The 25,361-nt window shown below is 42.5% G+C and overlaps 1 protein-coding gene across 7 annotated transcripts in view; it reads right to left on the minus strand.

The window, feature by feature from the left end:
* The window catches only part of TLN2 (talin 2), a 409,343-nt gene that overhangs the window by 163,422 nt on the left and 220,560 nt on the right, over positions 1-25,361 (minus strand). For all 7 annotated transcript variants that reach the window (XM_053670053.1, XM_037151006.2, XM_053670051.1 and 4 more), the window contains 8 exons: positions 20,494-20,665; positions 18,660-18,757; positions 17,305-17,434; positions 16,342-16,494; positions 14,101-14,243; positions 12,329-12,456; positions 1,986-2,049; positions 848-952 (listed from right to left, as the gene is read on the minus strand). In XM_053670053.1, coding sequence (XP_053526028.1) covers positions 848-952; positions 1,986-2,049; positions 12,329-12,456; positions 14,101-14,243; positions 16,342-16,494; positions 17,305-17,434; positions 18,660-18,757; positions 20,494-20,629 — 957 coding nt within the window. In that variant the 5' untranslated portion in view covers positions 20,630-20,665. The remainder of the gene's footprint in view (positions 1-847; positions 953-1,985; positions 2,050-12,328; positions 12,457-14,100; positions 14,244-16,341; positions 16,495-17,304; positions 17,435-18,659; positions 18,758-20,493; positions 20,666-25,361) is intronic.

Below are 25,361 nucleotides of genomic sequence, written 5' to 3' on the forward strand. Positions count from 1 at the left end.
AGATACGCTTGGTGTGTAATTATTTACTAAGTGTTATTATTATTACTATTGGGAAATGGAGTCATTACCTAGCAGGTATCAGCACCATCCAAAAATTCATTGATCGGTTAAAACTCCCACTAAATGTAAGAAACTCAACTTCCAAATTATGTTTCTTAGAAACAAAGTGATTCAGCCATGTTTTCTTCATTTGCAAGGGCCCGATATTATCTGGGGTAAAGCTGACAGCAGTTGAAGAAAAGGAAGGACTGAAGTGGAGTATGCAAGTTGAGGATGTGCAAAGGAGAAACGAAGGAGATAGGAGGGTTTACCAGTCACATTAAGAACACAGCCGTCAAGGGCCTCCCCCTGCAATTCACAGGTTAACTTTAAAAGATCACCTTTTTCCTTCGGCAGGAAGACAAACAACTCTGATGAAAACAGATCTAAATGTCACAGGGATCCCAGACCTATTGAAAGTATACACCTTAAGTTCCTTGTTTACCACAAAAAATTGATTTGGCCTTCACTTAGTTCAGGGTACCTGTGACAGTCTTAAGTAAAACATTCTCAGGGGGAAGTCATAATGAATAAAAGTGAACACACTCCTTCAGTGACTTCAGAGCAGTGACACTGGGCCAGCCAGAGCACAGCTGCCCGGAGGACTGTGGGCAGCTAGGCGCACTCACCAGCCTCATGGCTCGTACACTGCTCATCTGTCCAACAGCTAAACTCGGGTCATTATTGGCCAAAATCTGCAAATGCTAGGGGTCTAGGGAGGACAAATCAACCTTCAAAGCAAACACTTGAACAAAAGAAAAAGAGGCTGCAGAAGCAAACATTTTATCCAACACCCTGCCCAACTCACCTTCACCAGGAAAAAGGACACACCATAAGTCCGGAGGGACCGGGCGAGTTTGACGTACTTGACCTTGGCTTCTATTTCACTCATCTCTCCACAGTTCTTGTGCTCCTGCAGAAGTGGCAGTAGTGGGGACCAGTTAATGCAGTGCTGCCGGCAGGTGGACTGGGTAAGGTAGTTACAAAACACAGTGCGTGTAGTGTGGCTACAACCGATCAGCAAGCAACACTTGTGCAGGAGACCCTCCATGACGCATGTTTCATCCGACTCACCGAGTGTCAAGAGTACACCGAAAGCTCTAACACAGTGCTTCTTAACTGGAAATTTGAGCCCTGACTCATACAAATTTCATAACTACATCACCAATTCGTGTATGTGCAGCATGGCAGGAATAAGGTCCATAACTGTAATCCCATTTTCAAAGGATTCCATATCCCAAAAGGTTCGAGAACAACATTTTATATGTGAGCCAGAAAAATGCTCTTGTTTGGGGGAGGTATCATTCTAACATCCATCCATAGCATATGACTTTCCAAAAAGCAGGTTTTATAAATGCTTGTACGTTACAATACTTGGAAACAATACTTAGTAAAAAAAATGTTTTATACACATGAAATTTTTACTTCAACTTATATTTAATTTCAAAATCAAAGAAGACTTTGATATTTTGGATTTACTACAGTGACTCTTTCATGGTAAAGTTGATGTTAGGGCTTTCTTACTGGTTGCCTAGAATAGATAATGTTCTTTTAGAATAATCCTAAATGTTAAAAAGTTACTAGTTCCCAAATTCTAGCTTCAAGAACCTGTCTCTGGACAAAGAAGCAACTTGTAGCTTCTTCCTCACTGCATTTTAATGGCAAATCACTTATTTTAATGCTACCAAGATAATGTCTCTGAAATTAAATATATGCACTTTTTTTTTCTCAGAAGGGCTAAGTAACCTTTAGCAAGAAGGTATGAATTAAGATAATAAATCTGCCCGAAGTAGAACTGTCAGCTTCTTTACTCTTAAGCCACTAATCATTTATTACATAAGCCAAGTACATGCAGGGGATACAAAATTATCACGTGCAAGGGCCCCTCTCAGACTAATAAATGAGGAGAGGGAGCGAGGAGAGTAATACATTTACATTCCCGATACCTGAAATATTCTCTTTTCAGCTCCTCTCTGCTTGATGTATTCTTTGGGCAGGAACTCCTTTAGACTGAGAAAGAGGAAGAAAAAAAGGACAGCATTTACGTTCTAGGATGAGAAGGAAAGAAAAGACTTCGTAAAACTCACAGTTAAGTCACTAACTTTCCCAGCACTTTCTGGTGACAGTGAGTAACATACTGCCACACTCCACAATGGACTCACATGGGACACAAATATAAGATGAGTGTGAAGAAACACGTGAAGCTGACATGGTTAAACGAGAAAGCATTTCCAGGATGTATTGTAAAGCGATGCAGTAGGGGCACGAGTGTGTATCGCGTGCTATCCTTTGCCAGAAAGCAAGGAAATATTTTTCGTTTCACATTGTTAACGTGTATTTTTAAAATAGAAGAATATGCCTGCTACCAATGTAAATGATTCTCTATGGGAAGAAGGGAAAACAGGGAGAAGGGAACAGGATGAAAAACAGACCTCTCTGTAAAGACTCCTTGAAAAATTTTTTTCCACTTGAGAACCACATGAAATCACAAAAAGGAGAAAAAAAGCAACACCTAAAAATCTGAAGCAAACTGAAACAAGTGAACTTAACAGCGTATCAAGTTGAGAGCACAACTTGAGAGAAAAATGATTTCAGGTAACACTGAAAAAGTCTTTTCAATATACCCCCCTGGTAAGATACACTTAAAGATGAAATAAACCATAGTAAAATAATTGATAAATATTGATACCATTATTTTAAACACTGTCCCTTCTTCATATATATATACACACACACTCTGTATAAAATTAAGATATTATATTATATAACATGTTATATACAATTAATATAAAGTGAGTAATTTTACTAGTTGTCAGTAACCAACTTTTTAGCATAAAAGAGAAAAAATATATACTGACAGTGACCAGAAGGGAGGGCGGAAGGAGATAAGAGGGTAAAGAAAGGCAAGAGTCTAGTCAAGGAACATGTATAAAGGACCCTTGGACATGGACTGCAGGGTGGAGACTGACTGCAGGAACAGGGGTGGGGAGTCGAGGGGAGGGAAGGGGAGGGGAGGGGAGAGCAACAAGGGAAAAACTGGGACACCTGTAATTGAACAACAACAACAAAAAGGAAAAAAGAAAACATATAAAGCCCAAAAAGTCCAGTGAAAACCCTGCGATCTTTCATTTGACTCGGAAATAATTACCTGCATATCTGGTCCAGTTTTCTTTTTTTGAGAAACGTACTTAATTTTCTAGCTGTGTCCTCTTAGGAGACAACAGGGAAGGACAACCTGAGGGCAATAAGCACCCCCAGCGCCTTGGCCAGGTGGCCTTCAGATGCCATTCCCCACTAAAAGGAATCAGAGGTCCTTGGAGAAATGGCTGCTTCTAGCTCTGCACCAGGAAATGGTGTAAGATGTTCCCGGGCTTCTTACGCCTGAGATCAGGAAGCTATCGAAATGGCTGGAGCCAGTATCCAGGGATAACCACTGACTGAAATGGGATGGGTTAAAGGCCTTACACAGCAGAAGAAAGAACAGGACAATAATGACCATACCACAGTGGCAATTTTTAAGAAATGCCAAAAAGCCATTGAATAAGGGAAGGAGAATTTAATAAACACATCTGGAGGAGTGAGGTCTGGATCCAAATCCAGGTGTTCACTGAAACCTCATTTTCTTATATAAAAATCTAAGCTGCTTCTACAAGTAATTCCAGAAGAGGTATCCTAAAGATGTTCTCTGGTCTGGCAGGTAGCATCCACGTGCGTGAGAGCTGCTATGATTTGGGGAAGTGTTAACTGCCTGGCATGTGTTCCACAGCTGCCACCACGAGTTAGTTATTCGACCATGGGCAAGTCACCTCCTCTCTAAGCTGGTTTTACCACCTGAAGAAAAGGAAAATATTCCTACCTGGGAGTGTCATTACTTAAATGAACTGAAAGCAACAGATGTCCCCTCATTCCTGAGGAGCTGTGGCATCAACACTCACACACAAAGCAGCGCAGTGTCTGCCCAGCACAGGGTGCAGAAATGGAGGGGAGGGGAGGCGGAAGGTGCGGCAGGGACAGTGTCACCCAGAGGACACTGCAGCACCCACGTTTCCTGAGTCCAACCTTTATGTTGAACCACCGGATGACTAAACATCACATCTTGAATGTGCTATCACATCAGGTTCTCACAGTGTAGCCCCTACCAGCAGCGTGCTGACTAAGAGGCTCTGGGGTGAGGCCCACCAGTGTGTGTTTTAACAAGCCCTGGGGATGATTCTGCGGGCCAGTCAGGTTGGAGCACTGCAAGCGCGGCACGCGGAAGCCTCTGTTGATGGAACCAGACACACCTGGGTTTGAATCCAGACTCAAAGATGCGAATGCCTGTGTGATTGAGAGTACTGGTTTACTAAATCCTGGTGGTTAACTGACATCGTTACATGGATGGAAGGAAGCACTGGTTGATGAGAAACGCTTAGGGTGGGAAGCAGTGAACAGAGAGGTTGGCATGGGAAAAGCAAAGGGAAGAGCTTGAGGTCCTATCTCAGTCCCAGTACCTTTTAGTGACAGGAAGGAAATCTGCCTAGAGGTGCAGAGATAGCTCAAGGCTGGATAAGTTCAGAGGCTCCTGGTCCCCTGGTTTGAAAGTTCTGGAGTCTGAAAGGAGTTAGAGAAGTAGGCACCAACCTCAGCAGGCTGCTGCTGGGAGGACCACCGACTGGCCGTCACCTCCCAAAACTGATAGAAGCTCTAGAGCACAAGATGGGAGCAACAATACAGAAACTAGTGGGCAGGTAGTGGCGAGGAGCAGGAGGCAGGACAGAGCGGGTGAAGGACAAAAGCAGAAATGCCTGCTTTGTGGCGAGTTGGAAGACAGAATCTGCAGCCAAATTATTCTGACAAAAATACACAGAAGACCAGCTCCAAAGAAGGAATGTGGTTTCAACCCAGGCCCAAAGAAAACCTGACTTCAGACCTCCTGCTGTCAAAAGCTTTTGCTTGTTGACAATACAATGATCTTGAGTTTCCAAGCCCACTCCACATTGCTCCTCAACACAGGCTTATACCCTGGTTTGCTTTGTTTTCTTGCTTCTTAGGAGCATGCCAACAGGAGCAGGGGCTTACGGTGACAAGGATGACAGGTCTCCTCGGACTGTGACACAGCTGTCGGCACTCAACTGCTGGACCGTTTACTCCTGTAGCCCAGAGTCACGGAAACGTTTCGTCTGACCTCCAGTGCCTACCAATTTTGCCTTTGCCACATGTTCAATACCAACCTCAACTGAACGCAAACTTTTATCACCTCACACACGAACTATTGCAATGATCTTTTTAAAAGAAATGTTAATTGTGGAAACGTTTTGAAATGTACAGAAAAGTATATACCTCATAATTTATATGCCTATCACCAAGGATAAAAACATGTTAACGTGTTGCAATATTTGCTTCATGATGGCTACCCCCTCTGTTTTTAAAGAAATAGAGATCCCACATTTAGCTGCTGTCCCATACCATTCTTCTCTCCCTAGTGGCCGTCACTTTCCTGACGTTGCTTCCCAGGCACATTTTATGTTCCCACATCACCTGTGGCTATACACAACACACAGTTTCTGTTGTGTTTTCAAATTCAACAGAGCTATATTCTGAAATGTCTTGTTTCTTCTGTAAAGCACTTTGGTGTTTTCTTACATTTAAATTTGCACCCCCCTGCTGGACATGAATAACTACACCCTTATTCATTGTGCATTCTGGATTATCTGAGACTGAATATTTTTCCATGCCTTTGAAAATCAGTTGAATTTCCTTTTCTCTAAGCAAGGTACATAAACTGTCCTGGGCGGTCTTTTTCTTAGAAGATTTTTTTCTTTTTAATATTTTCTGGATATTAATTTGCTCTTTGTAGTATGCACTGCAAATACGCAAACTTCTTCTTCCAGTCTGGAGCTTTGCTCTGAACTTGACAATGTCTTTTGCCTAATATTTTAATTTAAAAAAAGACAGATTTATCAACCCTTAGAGTTCTTATGCCACCCTACATCAATAATTGTTTTTATCATCACAGCTTTGTATGAAGCTAGAATAATTGTGTGAGTTCTCCATTTATCTTCAGTTAGCTTTGGTCATTCATGAGACTTGACTAGTTCATACTCACTTTTTAATAGTTATATTGAAATACACATATTAGCTGAAATAATCTGGGCCTGGTTTTTGTTTATTGTTCTGGCTGGCATACTTTAACTGATAAGGCAATTTCAAGATTATAGATCTATCAAAATTTTGTAATCACCCATTTCATCTAGATTTTCAATCTTTTTGGCTTCAAGTTTTCATTTCATTTTTTTATGATTAAAAATCTCAATCTGAAGTTCTGCCCCATTTTCATTACTAATAATGCATATTTTTGCTTTTATCTTGTTTTGTTGCTCTTGGTGAAACATACCAGATATTTACATACTTTATTAATTTGTTCAAAGCAGGTTATTTAAATTCTGATTTGCGTTTCATTACTTTCTCTTGACTAAAATACTTCTTTTATTTTGATCTTATTCTACTTATCCCTCCCTGGGAGAAATAATGTTAAATTATTTATACAAGTAAAATTGTATATCCAAAATTCTCCTTGTAATACTGTCTATTTTTCTGTTATATACTTTAAGGTCTCTATTAACCTTCCTTGTCTCTATTTATGCTTTGTTTGCCTTACAAGTGTATTTTGTATGACATTATAGTTTTTCTAGCTTTATTTTATTTTTATTATATTTTTTCCATTACCATTTAACCCCCTTATACTCCCCTGCCCCCTGTGATCACCACACTGTTGTCCATGTCCACAAGTCCTCTTTCCTTGATCCCTCCCCATCCCTTAACTCCTCCCCAGTAGCTGTCAGCCTGCTCTCTGTGAGTCTGTCTCTATTTTACTGACTAGTCCAGGTTGTTCATTATATTCCACATATAAATGAAATTGTATGATATTTGTCTTTCTCTCATTGGCTTGTTTCACTTAGCATAATGTTATGCAGGTTCATCCATGCTGTCACAAAGGGTGAAGTTTTCTTTCTTATGGCCGAGTAGTATCCCATTGTGTAAATGTCCATAGTTGTTTTAACCACTCATCTACTGATCGACACTAGGGCCGCTTCTGTGTCTTGGTGATTGTAAACAACACTGTAATGAACATAGGGGTGCTTATGTTCTCTCAAATTAGTATTTTAGCTTTCTTTGGATTTGTTCCCAGAAGTGAGATTGTTGAATCAAAAGGCAGATCCATTTTTAATTTTTTGAGGTCTCTCCATACTGGTTTCCACAGTGCTTGCACTAGTCTGCATTCCTACCAAAACTGCAAAAGGGTTCCCCTTTCTCCACATCCTTGCCAGCACTTTTTGTTTGTTGTTTTATTAATGCTAGTCATTCTGACAGGTGTGAGGTGAGATCCCATTGTGGTTTTAATGTGCATTCCTCTGATGGCTAGTGATGCTGAGCTAGTCTTCATATACCTATGGGCCACCTGTACATTCTTTTTGGAGAAGTGTGTTTTAGATCCTTTCCCCATTTTTTTTTGATTGGATAGTTTGGTTTTTGGTGTTGAATTTTGTAAGTTCTTTATAAATTTTGGATATTAAACCCTTATCACATGTATTGGCAAATACATTCTCCCATTCTGTGGGTTGTCTTTTTATTTTGTTGATGGTCTCCTTTGCTGTGCAAGAACCTTTTAGTTTGATGTCATCCAACTTTTTTATTTTTTCTTTTGCTTCCCTTGCCTGGGGAGACACATCAGATAAAATATTGCTACAAGCAATATTATTTAACTATTTTCCCAGTGCATCATTTTTTATGCCTTTACTTTAAATATTCTTCTGTCCTTAAATTTTAAGTGTGCCTTTAGGAATTAAAATAGATCTGAACTTAAAACTCCATCTAATATGAGAACTTCTATGAACTGTTAATGTTGATTTACTTACGCAGTTGTCTCTGAACAATGGAGGTGTCAAAGGTGCTGATGCCTGTGCAGTCGAAAGTCTGCGCACAACTTTTGACTCCCCCAGAACTTAAGTACGATCAGCTCTTTGAAGCCATGGATTCAACCAACCACAGATGGAAATCAGTAGTTTTGATACGTGGCTGGGAAAACACAGTTGGGAATGGGGGGTGCGGAAACCGTTTTCAAAATGAGTCTATGATGTGAAATCTGCTGATGCAAAGGACTGTGTTCGTTGAAACAAATCCACATATAAGTAGACTTGTGCAGTTGAAAATTGTGTTGTTCAAGGATCAACTGTGTTTGCTATGATGCCTAATATATTCAGAACTATTTCTCATTTTGTACATTCTATTTTACCTTTTCATGGTTGTTTTCATTATCCTCCCAGTACAACTCCTATTGCACTGGCCAAGTTGTTTGTATCTCTTCTCCACCCGCCACTGGTTTGGAAGTTATACAGTCTCTTTCCATTCTTGTGGACTACCAAGCTTTCCCCAACATTTTAATGTGAAAACTCTAAATACACACAATGTTTAAAGAGTTATACAGTGAATACTCTATGCCCATCATCTAGAGCTATCTTCAGTTTCAACACATATACTTGACTTAAGGTCTAAATTTTACCAGTGTATCTAATCTTTGATACGTTAAGGTTCACAGAAGGCTTCAACTCTTCTTAAACTCACTTCTTAAAGTTTTCTACTGGGTTTTAAAGGGCCCTGAAGTTAGTCATTAAAACAGGTTTTGTTGTTGCTGCTTTAAGAGCTAATTCTACTTTATCTTATATACTTTCTGCTTTGCCAAATTTATTGATCAACATTGTTTTTTATACCATATTCTTGCTACCTTTCTAAAAACAATTCATAGTATTCCCTACAGCCTGCACTGCAACTTTAAAAATCCTAAATAAACCATCCTGTATTCAAATCATAGTTACTGGCTAGACTTTGTTGAAATCAGAGCCAAGCTTTTGTTCTCCATAACAACAACTTCATATGTTTATTTGCCAAACAGACTGCAGTCTCAAAAACAGCAAAGAATTAGTATACATCCCCTATACCTAGGCATCTTCTCTATACCTGGCCTGAGAGAACACAACAATAAAGTCCTTCGTGAGTCACAGAGTACCACGGGGCATGCTTTCTGAAAGCACGAAAGAGCATGAAACATGCATGTGACTATTCGGTTGTGTTGTTTATACTTCATGCTTCCATAAAATGTCCCCTCCTAGGACTCTGGAGATGATCTGAAGAAAACTGTCACCCAGATAAAGCACAGGAGACTAGGTTTGGGAGAATGGCTGTTCTCCGGCTTCCAGCTCTCCCTGGCTCTGTGCCTTGTTTCCGTCTGTCTCTCTTGCACCTGTTTTCTCCATCCATAGAACTGACAAGGGATGTGAAATAATCCTCAATTCTATGAAAACTCTGAAAATCCTTTAGCCTCTGATTTTCATTATTCTAAATAAACACTTTTACCAAGATGGTATTGAGTCCAGAAATTGTTAAAGTACCTGAAGAAAGGTAAAAAGGAATCTCATAAAAAGATCCAAGGTATGCTGCTGACTTGGAGCAAAAATGCTGAAACCAATTTTCAAAAAAATGAAAAAAAATGTACTCGCTAAGTGCACCTCATCCAGAAATCACATGGTTGAAACCTCGACCCAGCTGTATCTTCAACCTGGCTCTGTGACAAGTGCAATCTTCTCGCTAATTTCTTTTTAAGACTCCAACTTGTTCAAGCAGATAGTACATATGAAAGCTGGACGAAGACGATATAAAGCCTGGGAATCACGGCCCAGCTCGTCACTGGACATGGCCCAGGCGTGTTACTCCCCAACAGTATCCAACTAGCTGATGTGCAATCAGGGGAAAGTGGCTTGCAGTTTTGTTTTAATTAAAAGGAAATGAACATTTTCAGGAAGCTTTACCTATGCCGTGTGTGCAATAATGCATGCAATGAAACATCTACACTAGATGAAATGCCTCATTACCTCGACTAGATTTGGTCTAATTAGAAAGTAAATCAAATTCATACGGAAAAATAATTGTCACCGTGCATAATAAGCGTGTTCTAATTTGGAATCTTAGGAAGCATACACATACCGCTGGAGGCATGGGCTTCATACTATAATATCAGAAAAAAGAAAACTGACTAAATACAAATGCTTAACCTTGGCTTAGGATTATTAAGAGAAGGGCCATCCTTAATGGAGTGCTGGTACACAGCATTCAGCAGACCTATAAATCACAGGTGCCACTGTAAGAGTGATACCAGTGCTCTGACGGTGCTTGTGCTTCCCACACAAATAGTCAGTGGTACAAAAACATCCGCTACCACGTAGCTGGCACAACCAGTGACACTCACTCAGGATAAAAACCCTAGGTCCTTGGAATCACATCCTAAAGTACTTTCCTAATTTCACTGCACATTGAAAGACCAGTGGCAGGGACAACTCTGAAAGCAGAGTTCCCTTTGTAAATGACGGGACGCAGTGCGAGGAGTCAGAAGCCACTTGCAGAAAAAACTCTATGTAGCTGCACAGGCCAGTTCTCCTCTCTGTGACTCTCCTTCCACATGGGTGCATAAAAGACACTACTCTCTGAATGCACAACAGAGCCCTGAGAATTGGCGGTCCCGAAACTCTGGAGAAAAGGCATAATGAAATGACCAGGGCAGCAGCATCATTTTAGGCACTGAATGCATGGCTGCATTTAGAACACCTTTTCATCAGGGCCATGTGGGCTTACAGTTGAGAAAGCCTACAAACAGGAAAGTATCTTATTTGAAAGTTTTTGGTCCATAAATCTTTTCTCCTGTTCTTCATCATTCACTCAAAGAAATAGAAACAAAAGATGTTTCCGCCAGGACCTAATGAGCTCTTGCTGTTTATGAATTTCTGCGGCCATAATCCATAGTATCTGAGGATACGTCACAATCCAAGTGTATCTGAGGAACCAGCTGTGGGGTTAGAATGTGGGAATATGAAACTCCTAAAAGATGGTGTGCACATGGTCTTTTGTAAGGCATCTGGGGTGTCACAGAACACAGAGAAAGGCAAGCTTCCTGCAGCCCCTGCAGGAAGGAAGCCAGACCAAATGGATATAAATGGGGCCTGAGAACACTTGGCCACAGGACTCATTTGGTGGAAATAAAACCAAAGAAATGACAGAACCTGCTCAAAGCCATTCTCAAGGTCACCATATGGTATATTGCAAGACAAAAACGTCACTTTGGAAAGGCTCCCTGGGATCCGTTAACCCAAGGGGAGAGTTTTTTTGTTTTTGAAACAACTCAGTTCAGACCTGTTAGCCAGGCGTTCTCTGCCGCCAGGAGGAAAGTCAGGTTTTCTTCTTACTATAGGGCATGTGCTTGGTCCCTACTTCTTTCCACAAAAGTGAAAGAGGGGTCAAGACCAAAAAAGCATGTACGTTATCCTCTCCCCTCTGTACCCTTGGACAAAATAAAATGGATGCCCTTCTCAACACATCTCACACTGGCGCATCCTGCAGGAAATCTGGCACCACCCACCCCCAGTCAGGTCCCCACTTCCAAAGCCTCTACAAGTCGCATTTAGGTGACGTCATGATACTGATCGTGTCAAGACTCTATGGAGTGATTTCTTTTTGGCCCAGCCGAATGTCTCATCTGCCCTAGAGGGAAGCAGAAGAGAAACAGAAAAGGGGGGAGACTGACAGATAAAGGAAGTGAATGTTAGCAGTGGAAAAAACACACAAAACCCTTGGAGAAGCCCAGGTCAAAACAGATGGGAGATCAAAACAGCAACCAATGAATAGCCGGGCTTGTTCTTGCGGGTATTTCTAGGAAACCAACCTTAATGCTGATGTTTTATGGGGCCAGGATGAATCTACAGGGTCAGCTTTTTCTCCAATCTCTGAGCCAGAAAAAGACACCCCCTGTCATCTTATAAAAGAGAACCATAGACCAGATGGGTGAAGAGAGTGGAGAAGTACTTCATGCACACATCATCCTCTTGGAGCAATGGAGAATTCGTAAGATTGTGATAAAAAACATGACACTGTGTTTTATGCTCTGTTGTTCTCATATGGGAGTCTTAACTAAAAATTCAAAATGACAAAATTTGGCCCACTGTTTAGAAGAAATATTCTAATGGGCAGAGGAAATCACAGGCTGCCTGAACTTGGAGTAGATAACCTTCACAGTCATCCCAACCCTGAGTTTCCAGGCCACTTGCTTTCCCTAAGGTCTATACATTTTATCATACACTCAACTGAGTACAAGCTAAAAACCTTGCAATTGATTGAAACTATTCTATATACTTTATACAGCTAGCTCAAAAACAAAGAGTGAAGAGAAAAACAGAGGAGAAAAAAAGAAAGCCAAAGGATCATTTACTCTAGGAATCCAGGTTTGTGTTTGTGCTCCACATGAGGTCCAAATTGTATCTGGGCTTGAAATCCTCCAAACTCACAAGCTTTCTCGAAGGACACAGGGTGGGAGCCGTTCAGGATATCATCCCGAGCCTGAAACACAAGAGGAAGCAAACAGCATCAGGAGCTTGGGGGAATGACATATCCTGTCTACGGACGCGTTCCTGCCCCTGAGTGCATCTTCTCTGTGGAGCAAGGGGACAATGTGCCAGCCAACCCAGTGAGGCATGCAGGGCACTGTGGATGATTATAGCACAATAGGATTACTGCAGAAAGAAAGCAAGTCTTTGCCCTGAACTGCCTACAGACGGGCAGCATCAGCAGTGTCCAGTATACGGAAACTAAAGCTTGAGTCTAGTCTAGGGAGGCAGAAGTGGATCACAAAAAATAGAGGCAAAGAGTGAAATAACTGAATAAATGGGGAGGGGGGAAGGAAGAAACAGAACATACTTTCCATTACCCTAAATCATCAAGTGAACAGAAAAATTACCTAGAAGTAAAAACCCCCATCCCAAGATAAAGAAGGGGGAGGGAGGAGAGAGACAGTCAGACACAAGAACTCGATACTACAGCCAGTTAGGGGAAATGATAAGCAAACACAGGCTTAAAATCAGGAACTCAATGTCCCAAGTTCCCCTCTCAATTCTTCACCCATCGCTGCTGCTGCTGCTATTTATGCTTTTTCTTTCTTTCCTTTCTCTAGTTTCACAGTCTTTAGACCACCTAGATGGACATGCTGAGCCATGGCTCTGAACCGTAAACATGTAGCATCTCACTGCCCTATCTCCCTTTCTTCTAGCCTTCCAGCCTCTTTCTCCCCAGCTGTCCTTCCATACCACTCTTCATCCACTAACTACGGGATCAGCAAATGCTTCCTATAAGAGGCCAGACAGTAAACATACCAGACCATGTGGGCCATGCTGTCTGTCAAAACTACCAAACCCTTCCATTGGACCATGAGAGCAGCCACAGACAACAGAAACAATGTGACACATGAGTGGATTTACCAATGTGTGATATGTTAACAATTGAGCTGTGTTCTAATAAAACTTTATTTATAAACACAGGTGATGCTGTGGCTGCACTTTCTTCCCGTGGGCACATAGGTTGATGGATAGAAGAACAGAAAAGGGAAGGAGGAAAGGAAAGAATTAAGAGACCTGAGAAAACAGAGACAGATTGATGTTTTCCTTGAGCCAAAAGAAACCTTGGGGACTGTCTAATGCAAAACCCACATCTTACACATGGGAAACTGCAAGTCAGGTAAGTTAAAGGATTCATCTGAGTTTGCAAATTAGTTAATAGTAAAGAAAAAAGGTTATTGAGAAAATATTGTTCAGTTAACAAGAAGTACTGACTTTTTAAATTTTTTTTGAGAAATACTGATTTTTCTGACCATTATTCGCATGTATTCTAAAATGTTAGCTAAGAAAGCGTTAGTGCATTTGAGGTGAACCAATTAAGTGCCACAAAGCCAGGCAGAGAGAGACAGTCCTGCCCACCAGGTCCCCATCTGGGAGGCCAAAGAAAGGCCCTCCACTGAATGGCCCGCAGCTCATGTCCAACATCAACCCACACCACAACTGAACACATGTGAGGAACACAGGAACAGTGTCCCCAGAAACTGCATGCCATACATATGACAGAAGCCAGAGCCCCACTCCTGCTCAGCACAAGACACAGCAGGGGCTCCCAGGACTCTCACCAGCCTCAATGTCCAAGCATCAAATATAGTACCTGAACATAAAGCAAGTTCAGCTGCACAGGGTCCCTCGAGTCCACGTTCTGATCTGAGTAAAAGAACTTCCTTCTAAGCAGCAGCGTTTCATTTTCGTCGACTCCTTGTTCTCTGAAAGTTCGGCTGTGATCCAGCCAATTTACTGCAACACAAGGCCGCAGACAAGTGAGCTGTGCTTATTTTCCTCTCAGTTTAGGGGATTCATCAAAACAGCGGCTTAATACAGATGCACATGTCTATAATGCTGATATTCAGCACACTTACTTCTTATATTAGAACTGTAAGTTTTTAACACTGCAAAATAATCTAACATATGCCACCATGCACCATATGACATACTGAAAGAAAATGAAAGAAAATTCCCCTTCCCTCTGGGGGTTACAAACTTAAGAAAATCAGTGCTTTATGCCAAGACAACAAAGTCAGCATTTTCCTTTAAGTCAAAAGTGGATACTTTAGTCTCATCAGGTGAAATAATTTATAAACTTTGAGCATAATGAGTTACCTCCAACCCTAAATAGAAAAGAGGAAGAAAATTACAGTGACTGGGGGAGGGGACACTCAGGTAGTGGGGGATGGTAGAACCCTGCCCACGGCCCAAATTGAATCCCACTCATTCAGAAAACGCCCAGCTGATATCAAGGTGCAGAGGAAGTGATCACTTTTCTACTCTTTCCACAGCTCTCATTCCTACACTCCTCCCTGCCCTTAACACATCCATTGTCGCATTCATTACACGCTTCACTAGATTGTAAGCAACTTTAGCACACAAGTGTGTTGGCTTACCCTCATCTTCCACAGTACCTAGGAGAGTATCATGCACATTATAAAAATTCTTGGGATTTGTCTACTAAAGTCCCACTTCTTAAAAAGTATGCAACTGGGAATCACATGAGGCAGAAAAAGAGAATGGAGAAAGGGTCAGAGGAAATGAAGGTCCCACTGAAGATCAATAAACATAATGACGATGATGACATCTTCCCAATGCATCGGCAAGAGCAAGAGCAAGAACAGTGAAAGAAAGAGGCCGGGAAGGTCTACGTGACCTGTGCATGAAGTACGGTTCTCTGGGTGGCAGGGGGCGGGGCGGGTCAGGCAGCCAGGTGCATACAGCACAGGCTTGGTGACACCTGGGGTGTATGTAACGGCTTTTCCAAATAATAACCACGTGGTCACGAAGACTACTTTCCTATGAGAGAATTACGTTGCCATTTTGTAACCCCTAAGGAAATAATGTGTCTAGTCAGCGGTCATCAGTGGCCATTAACAGCACAAAAAGAGAGACACCCAAGCACAATTCCCTGATGGAAATACAGCAGGTCCTTGAATAAAATGTTATTTTGTTATAACGTTGATGAGATGCTGCAGGAACTTAAATCTTGTTTATATCAACTGTTCTGTAAAAAAATTGGTTTCATTATACAACATTTCGCTTAAAGTTGCAGAACCTATTGATGATGTTACATGAGGACTTACTGTACACAACATCACATACGAAGTCTTTATTTGAAAAAATACACACACAAGAATCTGATCAAGCCTCTGGGTCTTAGGAATTAAAAGGAATAGAAGAACATGTTCAATGACACCATAGGTAAGCAATCAACAAATCTGAGATCGTATAAAATTCTATGCAAGTAACAATCTGTTTTCATGTTCCTAAACATTTGAAGAAAAAAGAATGTAAAAGATGAGGAGAAATCCTCAAGACTAAAAGAAGTAAGCAACATATTATTCAACATTATTTGGAGCCCAGTTAAAACAAATTGTTGAAAAAAATTTTTAGAAGACAATGAAGAAAATGTAAACATGACGTGTGTATTTGATATTAAGAGATTACCCTATTTTTGGACTATAAGATACACCCCTCAATTTGGGAGAAAATGGGGGTGCATCCCTGCTCCACTGCCACCATCCCCCAGTGAGCCAGGTAAGCTACATTTGGACTATAAGATGCACCCCCATTTCCTCCCAAATTTGGGGGAAAAGTACGTCTTATAGTCCAAAAAATACAGTACGTTTTTAATGTGAAGTGGTATTTCAGTCACTCAGTTTAAGTCTCAATCTTTTAGTGACACGGACCATAATATTTACAGATGAAATGGGGGGAAAAAGCAAAATGAACAAACAAAACCCAAACAGCCTGCCCCGATCCCAGATGACGGGGGTGGGGTGGGGGGGAGGGGGTAGAGGCCTGGCGAGCCAGCTGCCTGCACTGCCCTTCCTGCTCAGACACTCACAGTCATCATCCGTGTGAAGCTTGGCCTTCAACTTCTCCATTTTCCTCTCATCTCGTAATAGTGTCCTGTCTTTCTTTAGAGTCCCTGTCCCTTCCTCTTTCTTTTCTTCAACTGTTTCTTGAATTAAAGAGTATTCTTCATAGTTTGTTATTCCTAAAAATATAAATTAGGTTATATTATTAGTGATCACACACTGCTATTTTCCCTTTCACTGTGGGTCCTGTAATACTCCCAGGAGTCTCTGGTGACAAAGGACAGAGAGAAGCCTTACCCAGGCGAGGGTTGGGGGCTGCCCATGAAACGCATATCAAATAACTCGGGCTAAAAAGGAGTATTTTCAGATAGTTAAATTATACTCAAAATGTCATGTTCAATTCTCCTAATTTTCAAGAAACAAGCACAAAGTATAGATCACGCAGAACAAGGCAAGACAATGTCAAAGAAGAAGTACCTGAAGGAACTAGGACTTCCTTTGAATGAATAGTGAACTAAGAAAGGCCAGGCTACTTCTTCAAATATGTGAGGGGCTTTAGAAAGCCCCTCTCTGTTTCCTTTACAAAGGAAACAGACTTATTCTCTGAGGAGCTTAATAGAAGCTACAAGAAAAAAAAGCTGTGTAACAATCAATCATACATAGGCTATCCCCATGGTGATATAAAATGTCCCGTAGTGTGTAGGAGACTGAAATATATGACTTCAGAAACATTATTTTCAATTAGAAAATTCCTAGTCTTTTGAAAGAAAAATACAAGCTCTCAATGTTGACTCAGTGAGAAGTTCAAGAATTTACAGCACCAGCCCTTGCCTTTGCAAATCGAGAGAATGATCGCACTCTTAGAAATGGCAGGAATACATGTGCTGGCACACATCCAAGACGGCCTCCCCAGTGAATGGGGTCAGGAAAAGCAGAGGCACATAATTAACGCAAAGCAAGAACCAGAACCGAGGCAGGCGAACACTCACCTATCCTGCTGCAAATAGTCACCAGGAGCTCCCCAACCGTCTTGGAGTCGTCCACCATCACCGTCTTCACAGACCCGTCCAGCATCCGGATTTTCTGGGGTCTCTGTTTCTTTTTATACTCCAAAATATCCTAGGGCAAAACCAGATGCGCATTTCACACTGCGTGTGGAACTAGACAATGAACTTGGACACCTTCTTTGAAAAAATGGATTTTCCCTAGCATATGCTGATTTCTCCCTTCAAAGTGTTCGTGAGATTTTTGCCACTAGTACAGAAAATCTAGGGCTAAATAATTTCTTTCATCAAGAATGCTTAAAAATCTGATAGTGGAATTGCACCCAAAGAATACTTTTATGGTTGATAAGTACTGAAAACTAACCTCTGTAAGCTGAAAGTAGCATATGCCCTCCTGACGGGCTGGGAATTATCTGCTCTAATAAGAATTAGCAGAGGAAAATTCCTACTTGACTTTTAAAAACACAGTAGCGTGCTCCTCCAATTATCTCTTACACAGTTCTAAGGAATGTTTAATATCCATGTCATGGAGGACATAATTAATGCCCCTATAACTCTTCATAGTCGTGGGGTATCACAGTCAAACGGGTTTTCACCGTAATGGCAAGGCCAAATAAGGGTAATAAATGAGGAGTGATTTTTAAATAGAGATTTCTTTTTTTATTACACGTCTTAAAAATAGAATTATGGAGGGAAAAATTAACTGGCAACACATACTTTACTCTTGCTTTATGGAATACTGACCAATCGGATCCAAGTATTCGATATACCAAAACATAGTATCTCGAAGGGTAAGCCAAACAGAACGTTTAACACTGTTTACTCATTACCTCTTTCCACTTCCCTAGCACAACCATTTTTGGTTGTTACTTTTAAGGATCCTTATTAAATGTACATCTAATAATAACTTTTCTTTATGTAAATAAAACATGAATTAATATTCAATCTCTAACTACCCTTAGGATTCCTTTTTTATTTTCCCTCTGATCCATTATTGCTTTCTATCACCATTCAGCAGGGTACTTCCTACATACTTACGGGAAAACACTGATTCTTCTTTCCTAACTACTAAGTCCAACAATGGCATGTAGAAACACTTTTAAATACTAACCACAAACTGCTTTAATTACTCCGTGGCATTTCAAGAATTTGGACGGCTGATATTTTCTATCACTACCTGCACAACCCTTACAAAATACGTTAGATCAAGACTATTAATAAGATGCCCTTGAATCAAAATAAATCACTGGGTCTCTCCTTTTCTTTCAAGCATAATTATGTTGGCTTCTACAGAAGGCTCCGGGAAGAAGTGATGGGAAAGAACGAGATCAGCGGCATACCCCATTTCGCAACATGTAGTAATCCAGTGTTCTGCCTGCTTCCAGCCAGATGCCTTTCCTGGGGTCTTCATCAGAGAGAAACAGCCCATAGTCAGAAGCTGGAAGATGAACAGAAAGACATACAGAAGACAAGGTGATGAAGCCATCACTGCCATCCAGGACCTGAGCCTGCTGACTGGGCAAGAACGTGCGCCTTCCCTTTCACTGGGGGAAGTTTCGTTTTGACACCAGGAACAGCCACTGGCACCAAAGCCGGTGGGGGTCGGGGGAGGAATAAGGACTGAGCTGAAAATCCAATACTTTCAGACAAGGTTGATGTTTCTTAAAACCAGTTGTGTTAGAATTTAGGAAAATACAGTATCAAGAACAAGCAGTCCAAATTTCTTTCTATCTGAATTTGGCTTTGTTTCTTATCGCTTGCTATAGAAACCAGGCCAAGAGCCCATAAAGAATGACAAAACAGACATGGAGAAAAACAAATGCAGAGACCCTCTGAGCCCAAAGCCACTTAAGCACAGAGGGGCCAAAGGAGCCTTTTCATTTGGAATAATGCCTCCGTCATCCTAATACAGTATCACGGAAGGTAAGCCGGAGTTCGCCCTTCATGTGAAATGAAGCTTCTGTCCTCCACGTCACTGAATTATGACACAGTCCACGTTCTCCATAGAGACCCTCCTATCTGGTCCCAGAGGCATGAAGGGCAGTGGCAGGAGGAAGGCGGAATCATCTCCTGTCTAAGGATGGTCTCCTCCTTAATGTGGTTCAGGGAGCCCCAGGGGCCCAGGTGAGGGTCGGAACTCCTGTTGTTTCACAGAAAACCAATTTCAGATCTTTAAAGGTTTGGGCTTCTTGAGCTATAAAGCAATCTAACCCAGAGGGGGTTGGGGACCCTGGGAGAAAAATGGTAACAGAACAGTAAAGACACCATAAATGATTAAACAACTAGATCTTGAAATAAGGCTGGGGAAGTAAGCAAATTTTATTTCTGGGTAATCTAGAAATAATGGAGTGTTTTTGAATAATGTAAATGATGCTTTACATCAAAAAGGTCAGCAGTTTAGTAAGAAATGGCTCTTTTGAAGAAGATCTGTCCCCCCTGTAATTACCCTTAATGCTATGTTTGATTTTATGCTTCCAATTTTTAAGATAAATTTTATAGACTTTCATACCAAAGGTTTATCAGTTTGGGAGTAGTCCCAATTTCTCAAGTGTTGGGCAATTAATCAGTAAATAAAGAAAGAAAATGTAGTGAGAAGACAAAAGGAAATGGAAAAATTGTATGAGTAGCTTTTGTTTAAATTCAGATTAACAGGGGTTAGTGGTTTAACTAAATATTAAACAAAACATATAAAAACAAATGCCTTTTTTAAAAAGGTTTGAGATAAAATTTATAAAGCCCCTTCAAAGCACTCGAAATATAAGTCTTGCCCTGGGTCCCAGGGGCAGTTCCGGTCTTCCTTGGGCTGCTGGCAACGGACAGTTCCTCACACATAAGGAACGGCTCAGGAGCTACAGCACCAGTGACTGTCACGGCAGCATCATTTGTCCTTTATGGGCAAATGAGATGGCTGCATTGAAGAACGACTCGTAAACTGCAGAGCCCAGTGCTGATATAGGGGAGGGCCACGGCGATGGGCATCACTCAAGGGCAGATGCAGTCACTGTCACCCCAAGCCTCACACGGGAAGCAAGCAGCGTCCAGGCTACGGAGATATTTCAATTGAAACACAGACACTGGGGGCCATGCTTGTCATTCGGAGCCTCCATTTCTTTCATGACTAAGTGAAGAACATACAAACACATTTCAAGAAACCAGTGAACAACCAATTGCTACCTTGACCAGTTTGTGCCTCAGGTACCCGTTCCCGAATGACCCGACACGCATCGTACACGGCTGTGGACGGCTCGAACTGCATAGTCTTCACCACGTTGCAGTGGCGGACGCAGATCTTTAAGGACAGGGCCACCATCTTCGTAGGTGATTTGGAGACTCCCACTTAGAGCGTCTGGGGAACACGAAGAGACAAACCCTGCCAGTTAAGATCATCGTTTTTCTTGAGGGAAAAACACCGGGCTCTAAACCAGCTTTAAAAATCAAACGAGACTACAGCAGCAATTAAAGAGAATGCTTTGGATACAAATACAAGCTAAAAACTAGATTTTTGGAAAACTTTAAAATAAGAGCAGCATGTAATGTTGGGGCTAACATTACCACAGTATGGCAAGTAGAGTCCCTTGAGAGGAAGGGACACAGAAGCCTTCAGCCACCAAGCCTCCTCCTCTGAGGCTGTTCCCTACTTGGGGTTTTCTAACGGGTCCATTGGGAGTGGGATTTCCCAGGTTCTTCTCCTTCAGGTGAGGGCAGAGAGCACTGGGCACCCACAGCTGTCTCCTGAACGTGCCTCTGCCAACAGTGTCAGTGCCCAGGCCCGCCAGCTCCTGGGGACAAAGGAAGAATCACCCACGCCTCCATTTCCCACAGATAAAGTAGGTGTGGTGATATCAGCCCTGCATAGTTCATGGTGGAACTGAATCCTAAGGGGGCAACAATGTCAGACCAATACAGAGCCATCACTGATGAGGCTGGAGTGGCCCATTTTAAACACCCAGTGTGGCAGACAGCTGCTCGCTCTTCAGGGCTCTGGAAGGGAAGAAAATGCCAATTCAGTTGTTATTTCATTCAAACAAACTACCGGGATATTTTGTTACTCATCTAGCACAATGGCTTTAGAAAACAAACAGGGTTAGGCTAGGTTTGAATTAATTCATGAATTATTTCCTTCTAAACTTTAAAACCAACAATTTGGTGCATTTACTTTGAGTTGGTGGCTTCTAGTCTATGTTGCCTACCTGCTCTATTCTGGGGCCAGAAGCTACCCCCTCCTCCCAAGCCAGCCTGTCAGTGCACGGCTTGTGCACAAGAGGGAGGCATCTTCTCTGCACCTGAGAACCAGCGAAGACTTACCCAGCTACCTGTCACCCTGGCAAATGAAGTAAACACTTTCAGTTAATAGCTGTTAAATCCTAGAGCTGCACTGCATAACACAAATCCATGGGAATTTCAAGCTCCCACTCTTTCATCTTTTCTTAGACAATCTTTGGGTAGCAAAGCGGTACCTTGGAGCCCCCTCTATGCCTCTTGCCCACTTGAGAATCAAGTGTTAAGAAGCAGCGAGGTGACCAACACGCTAGAGGACAACAGGCTGAGTGGCAAGACCACAAATGGGTGCCTCTGGGGTGTCACTGCTTAGCAGGCTCAACTGATTGCTGGCTTCCTGACAACAGGTGACGAAAGTCACTTGGATACAGAGGATATTCTTAAACAGATGCTCTGGCGTCCACAGGCAGGGTGTACACACACTCTCTGAAGCAACAACTCAGACCACGCAACCATAAAGTCATTCTGACCTCTACTTACATTCTGAATAAATTTTGCCTGTGAAAATGTGAGAATTTTATTACTTAAGAAATGTCAAGATATACTTCTCGATAGCAGTGTTCAGTGGGAGTCTGTCCAAAACTGAATTAATTTTCCACAGCCTGGGCAATGGTTCGGTTGTTGACACAGCAGAGAAGTTCAAAATCTCCTATGATTTCCCATCTATAGTGTCAAGAATGTTTAAAGCCTTATATAAAAGGCTCTATCCAACTCTCTCTGTGCAGGCCCATCTAGCCCACCAATTCCCCAACCAGGGAAAATAAAATTTAAAGGGTAGAAATAGACAAATGTGCTGTAATGTTGATCACTCAGTGGGATAATTTGTCCCCTGGGGCTGATGACAATGTGGGATTTCATGAACCACTGAGATCCGTGAGCATGGCTGGTGGTAAGATTCAGTGGGGAAGGCCACGAACTTGATGTTGTCATGGATGCAATTTATGGGATGCACCACAGAGGACGGGATGATTAATCTCTTTCATTCCCTGAGACTAGGAAGTAGTATAAGTGTCCCTGCATGAAGGCTGCTCCTCCCAGGCTAATAATGAGGCATTCTGCAGAGCAAATGAATGGTCTGTATAGCTGAGCAGGGAGACAGATTCAATCAAAGGGCAAGACAGAGGGATGACATGAAGCCACAGTAGAACAGTAAACACAGGCGCTCAGAAGGAAGCAGAGACGCCCAGGGGAGCGAGGAGAAAGGGGCAAATGGGGAAGCAGAGAGCGGACAGAAGCAGGAGACTATAGGATGGAGGCTGGGGAACACAGGAGAGAAACCCAAAGAACTGGGAAGAAGGGAAAGAGAGAAGCATAAAAAGTACTCATGCAACAGTGAAGGAAAATCTCTATCCAAAACAACTGGAAAAATGAAGAAGCTATTCACCAAGGTGGGGAAAGCTGCTGGAGGCACAGGTTTGGGGTGTACTCAGTGGAAAGGTGGAGGCGAGTCTGATACCAAGGCAACGTAACAGGGTGCTCTCATACGTAAATCCTTGGAACTAGAAAGATCACGTAGGGAGTAAGCAAGAGAGAGAGAGAGAGACCCAAAAACTGAGACTTGGAAAGACATTCTAAAATCAGAACAAGAAGAAGGAACCAATAAGGATGCCTAGTGGCAGGTGAGGGCAGAGAGCGGAGAGAGGGTAGGGCCAGAAGAAGGTGCATCAAACAGCAGGAAGAGATCGACTGTGCTAAATGCTGGTGCAGTTCAGGGAACGTGAGAGCTGGGACAGGGCAACTGCATCCTGCAGCTTGGCAGTGTCTGGCAGCTGAGATAAGAGCAGCTTCGTGGAGGGGTCAGGCCAGAGCAGCAGGTTCAGGGAGAGGTGAGGAGAGGGGCTGGCCCAGCAGGTACAGACTCATCTTTTTGAGGAGCTGCTAAAAGGGGGTGAAGGAACAGGTGGTAGCTCTGATTCATGCTTCTAAGGCTTTTATCCAGAAGTCTGTATCACGGGGTCACTGCCAACTCCATATCCACACATTATCTGCATAGACATGGTTTTCCCCAGCTGTGGTCCTAGGGGCAGCCCCGGGACTGCTCAGTGCCCTTCCTGGAGGCAGGTGCCTCACCACACCTGATCTCTGTTCTGGGCCCTGTGCATGCTGCTGGCTGCCCGGGTCTGGGTGAGTGCAGACGAGCAGGCAAGTCTTGGTTCTGGGAGAGGGCACTGGACTAGGAGTCCATGGTTCAGGTACAATGCCAGGCCTATGATGCCTTGGAACTGTGGGCCCCATTACCTCTCTTCCTTCCACTCAGAGAGCAGGAAGCCATGGGCTCCCATGCAAGAAACTGACCAGAAGACACGCGGTGTTTGGCCAACTATTCCTATGGAGTTCCCTCTGTCTCCACAATTTATCATCTCACTAGGGAGGCCATGGAATAGAGGCCACTATCCTTAGTTCAGGGCACTCAATAGAACAAGATGCCCAGAGATTCATTACAAGGTTCATGTCCTCAACTTTCATACCATCTCAAAAACAACTACTGCAAACACCATCATTATCACTACATGGGAACATTTTACACAAAAACACCAAAAAACTGTGTCAGTCACTCTGAAAGAGCACTACAGTGGTCGAAGACTAAAAGATTCCAATTTCTTCATCTTCTTCTTAGCTCTGTGTTTTATTATGACTAAATGTTCCCAAGCAAGCATGAAGCAAAAAAAAAAAAAAAACCCAAAACAAGACCAGCAGTTTCCTTCATGGAAATGTGCAAATTATGTACACAAAGAATGATTTATAAGCTATACAAGCAGGCATAGGAACAAAGTATTGTTATTATTATTACTGTTACTACTACTACCACTACTACTATTTGAGAGGATCACTCATGTAAGAAGAGCTCAGTGAGATCCAAACCGAAGTGCACAGTGACTTGTTCATCACCCCACCGGACACGTGGCCCCAGCCGCGTCTAATATCACTCATGACACAGGGAGATACTTGCAAAATGGAGACAACAAAAAGGAAAGTGGGATTAAAACGTACAGTAACCTAGAAATGTCAGCTAAAGGTGACACGTATTTTCAACACCTGTGAGAAGTTTCACTGCACATCCACCGAAGCCTTCAAAAACCACGCAGCTCAGACAACTCGTCTTGATAAAGCCCGACGCCCGCTCTCCATCACGACCCATCAGGACAGCACAGCACTGGTGCAGAAACTGGCCCTCGCTTCCACTTTCCTGCATCCTCACCCTTCCTTGATCCCTGCTCTGTGGGCAGGGAGTCTAAGAGAGCTGACCAGAGTTCCCTCTCAGGTTTGGCTGCAAGAAGGCTCACAGTCAATGTGTGTGCCATTTCTTGTAGTGTTGTTCTAGTCGAATCCTGCCTCTCTTTTGTGACCTTATCCTTGTTACTTTTTTTTCTTTACCCCAATTTGAATGTATATGCTTCCATGCTGGACCTTAAGTATTTTTTTGTTTGTTTGCTTGTCTTATTGCTAAAAGACGAAGTATAAATTCCTGAAAGATGCATTACTTTCCTTTTCATACTCTCTTCTCACTCGGATCATTTTTGCCCTGATTGTACGTGTGAAGGCTGCCTGGACAAACAGAGACCCTTCTGTGCCATCCTTTGTGATGACGAGCCAATGGAACAAGTGGTGAAACTCAGACATTCTCCTGTTAAAGTAAACACCTGTCAGTCCCAGGGAGACGTAAACAACCCAGCATGATGGCAGCAGTGCCGGCTGCCCAGCCTCACCCAGTCCACTCTGGGACAAACAAGCCCAGCTCAGCCAAGGCCTCCTGGTGTCTGACA

This window comes from Artibeus jamaicensis, unplaced genomic scaffold, assembly GCF_021234435.1.
Source record: "Artibeus jamaicensis isolate MK-2021 breed Jamaican fruit bat unplaced genomic scaffold, CSHL_Jam_final contig_548, whole genome shotgun sequence".
Taxonomy (NCBI): domain Eukaryota; kingdom Metazoa; phylum Chordata; class Mammalia; order Chiroptera; family Phyllostomidae; genus Artibeus; species Artibeus jamaicensis.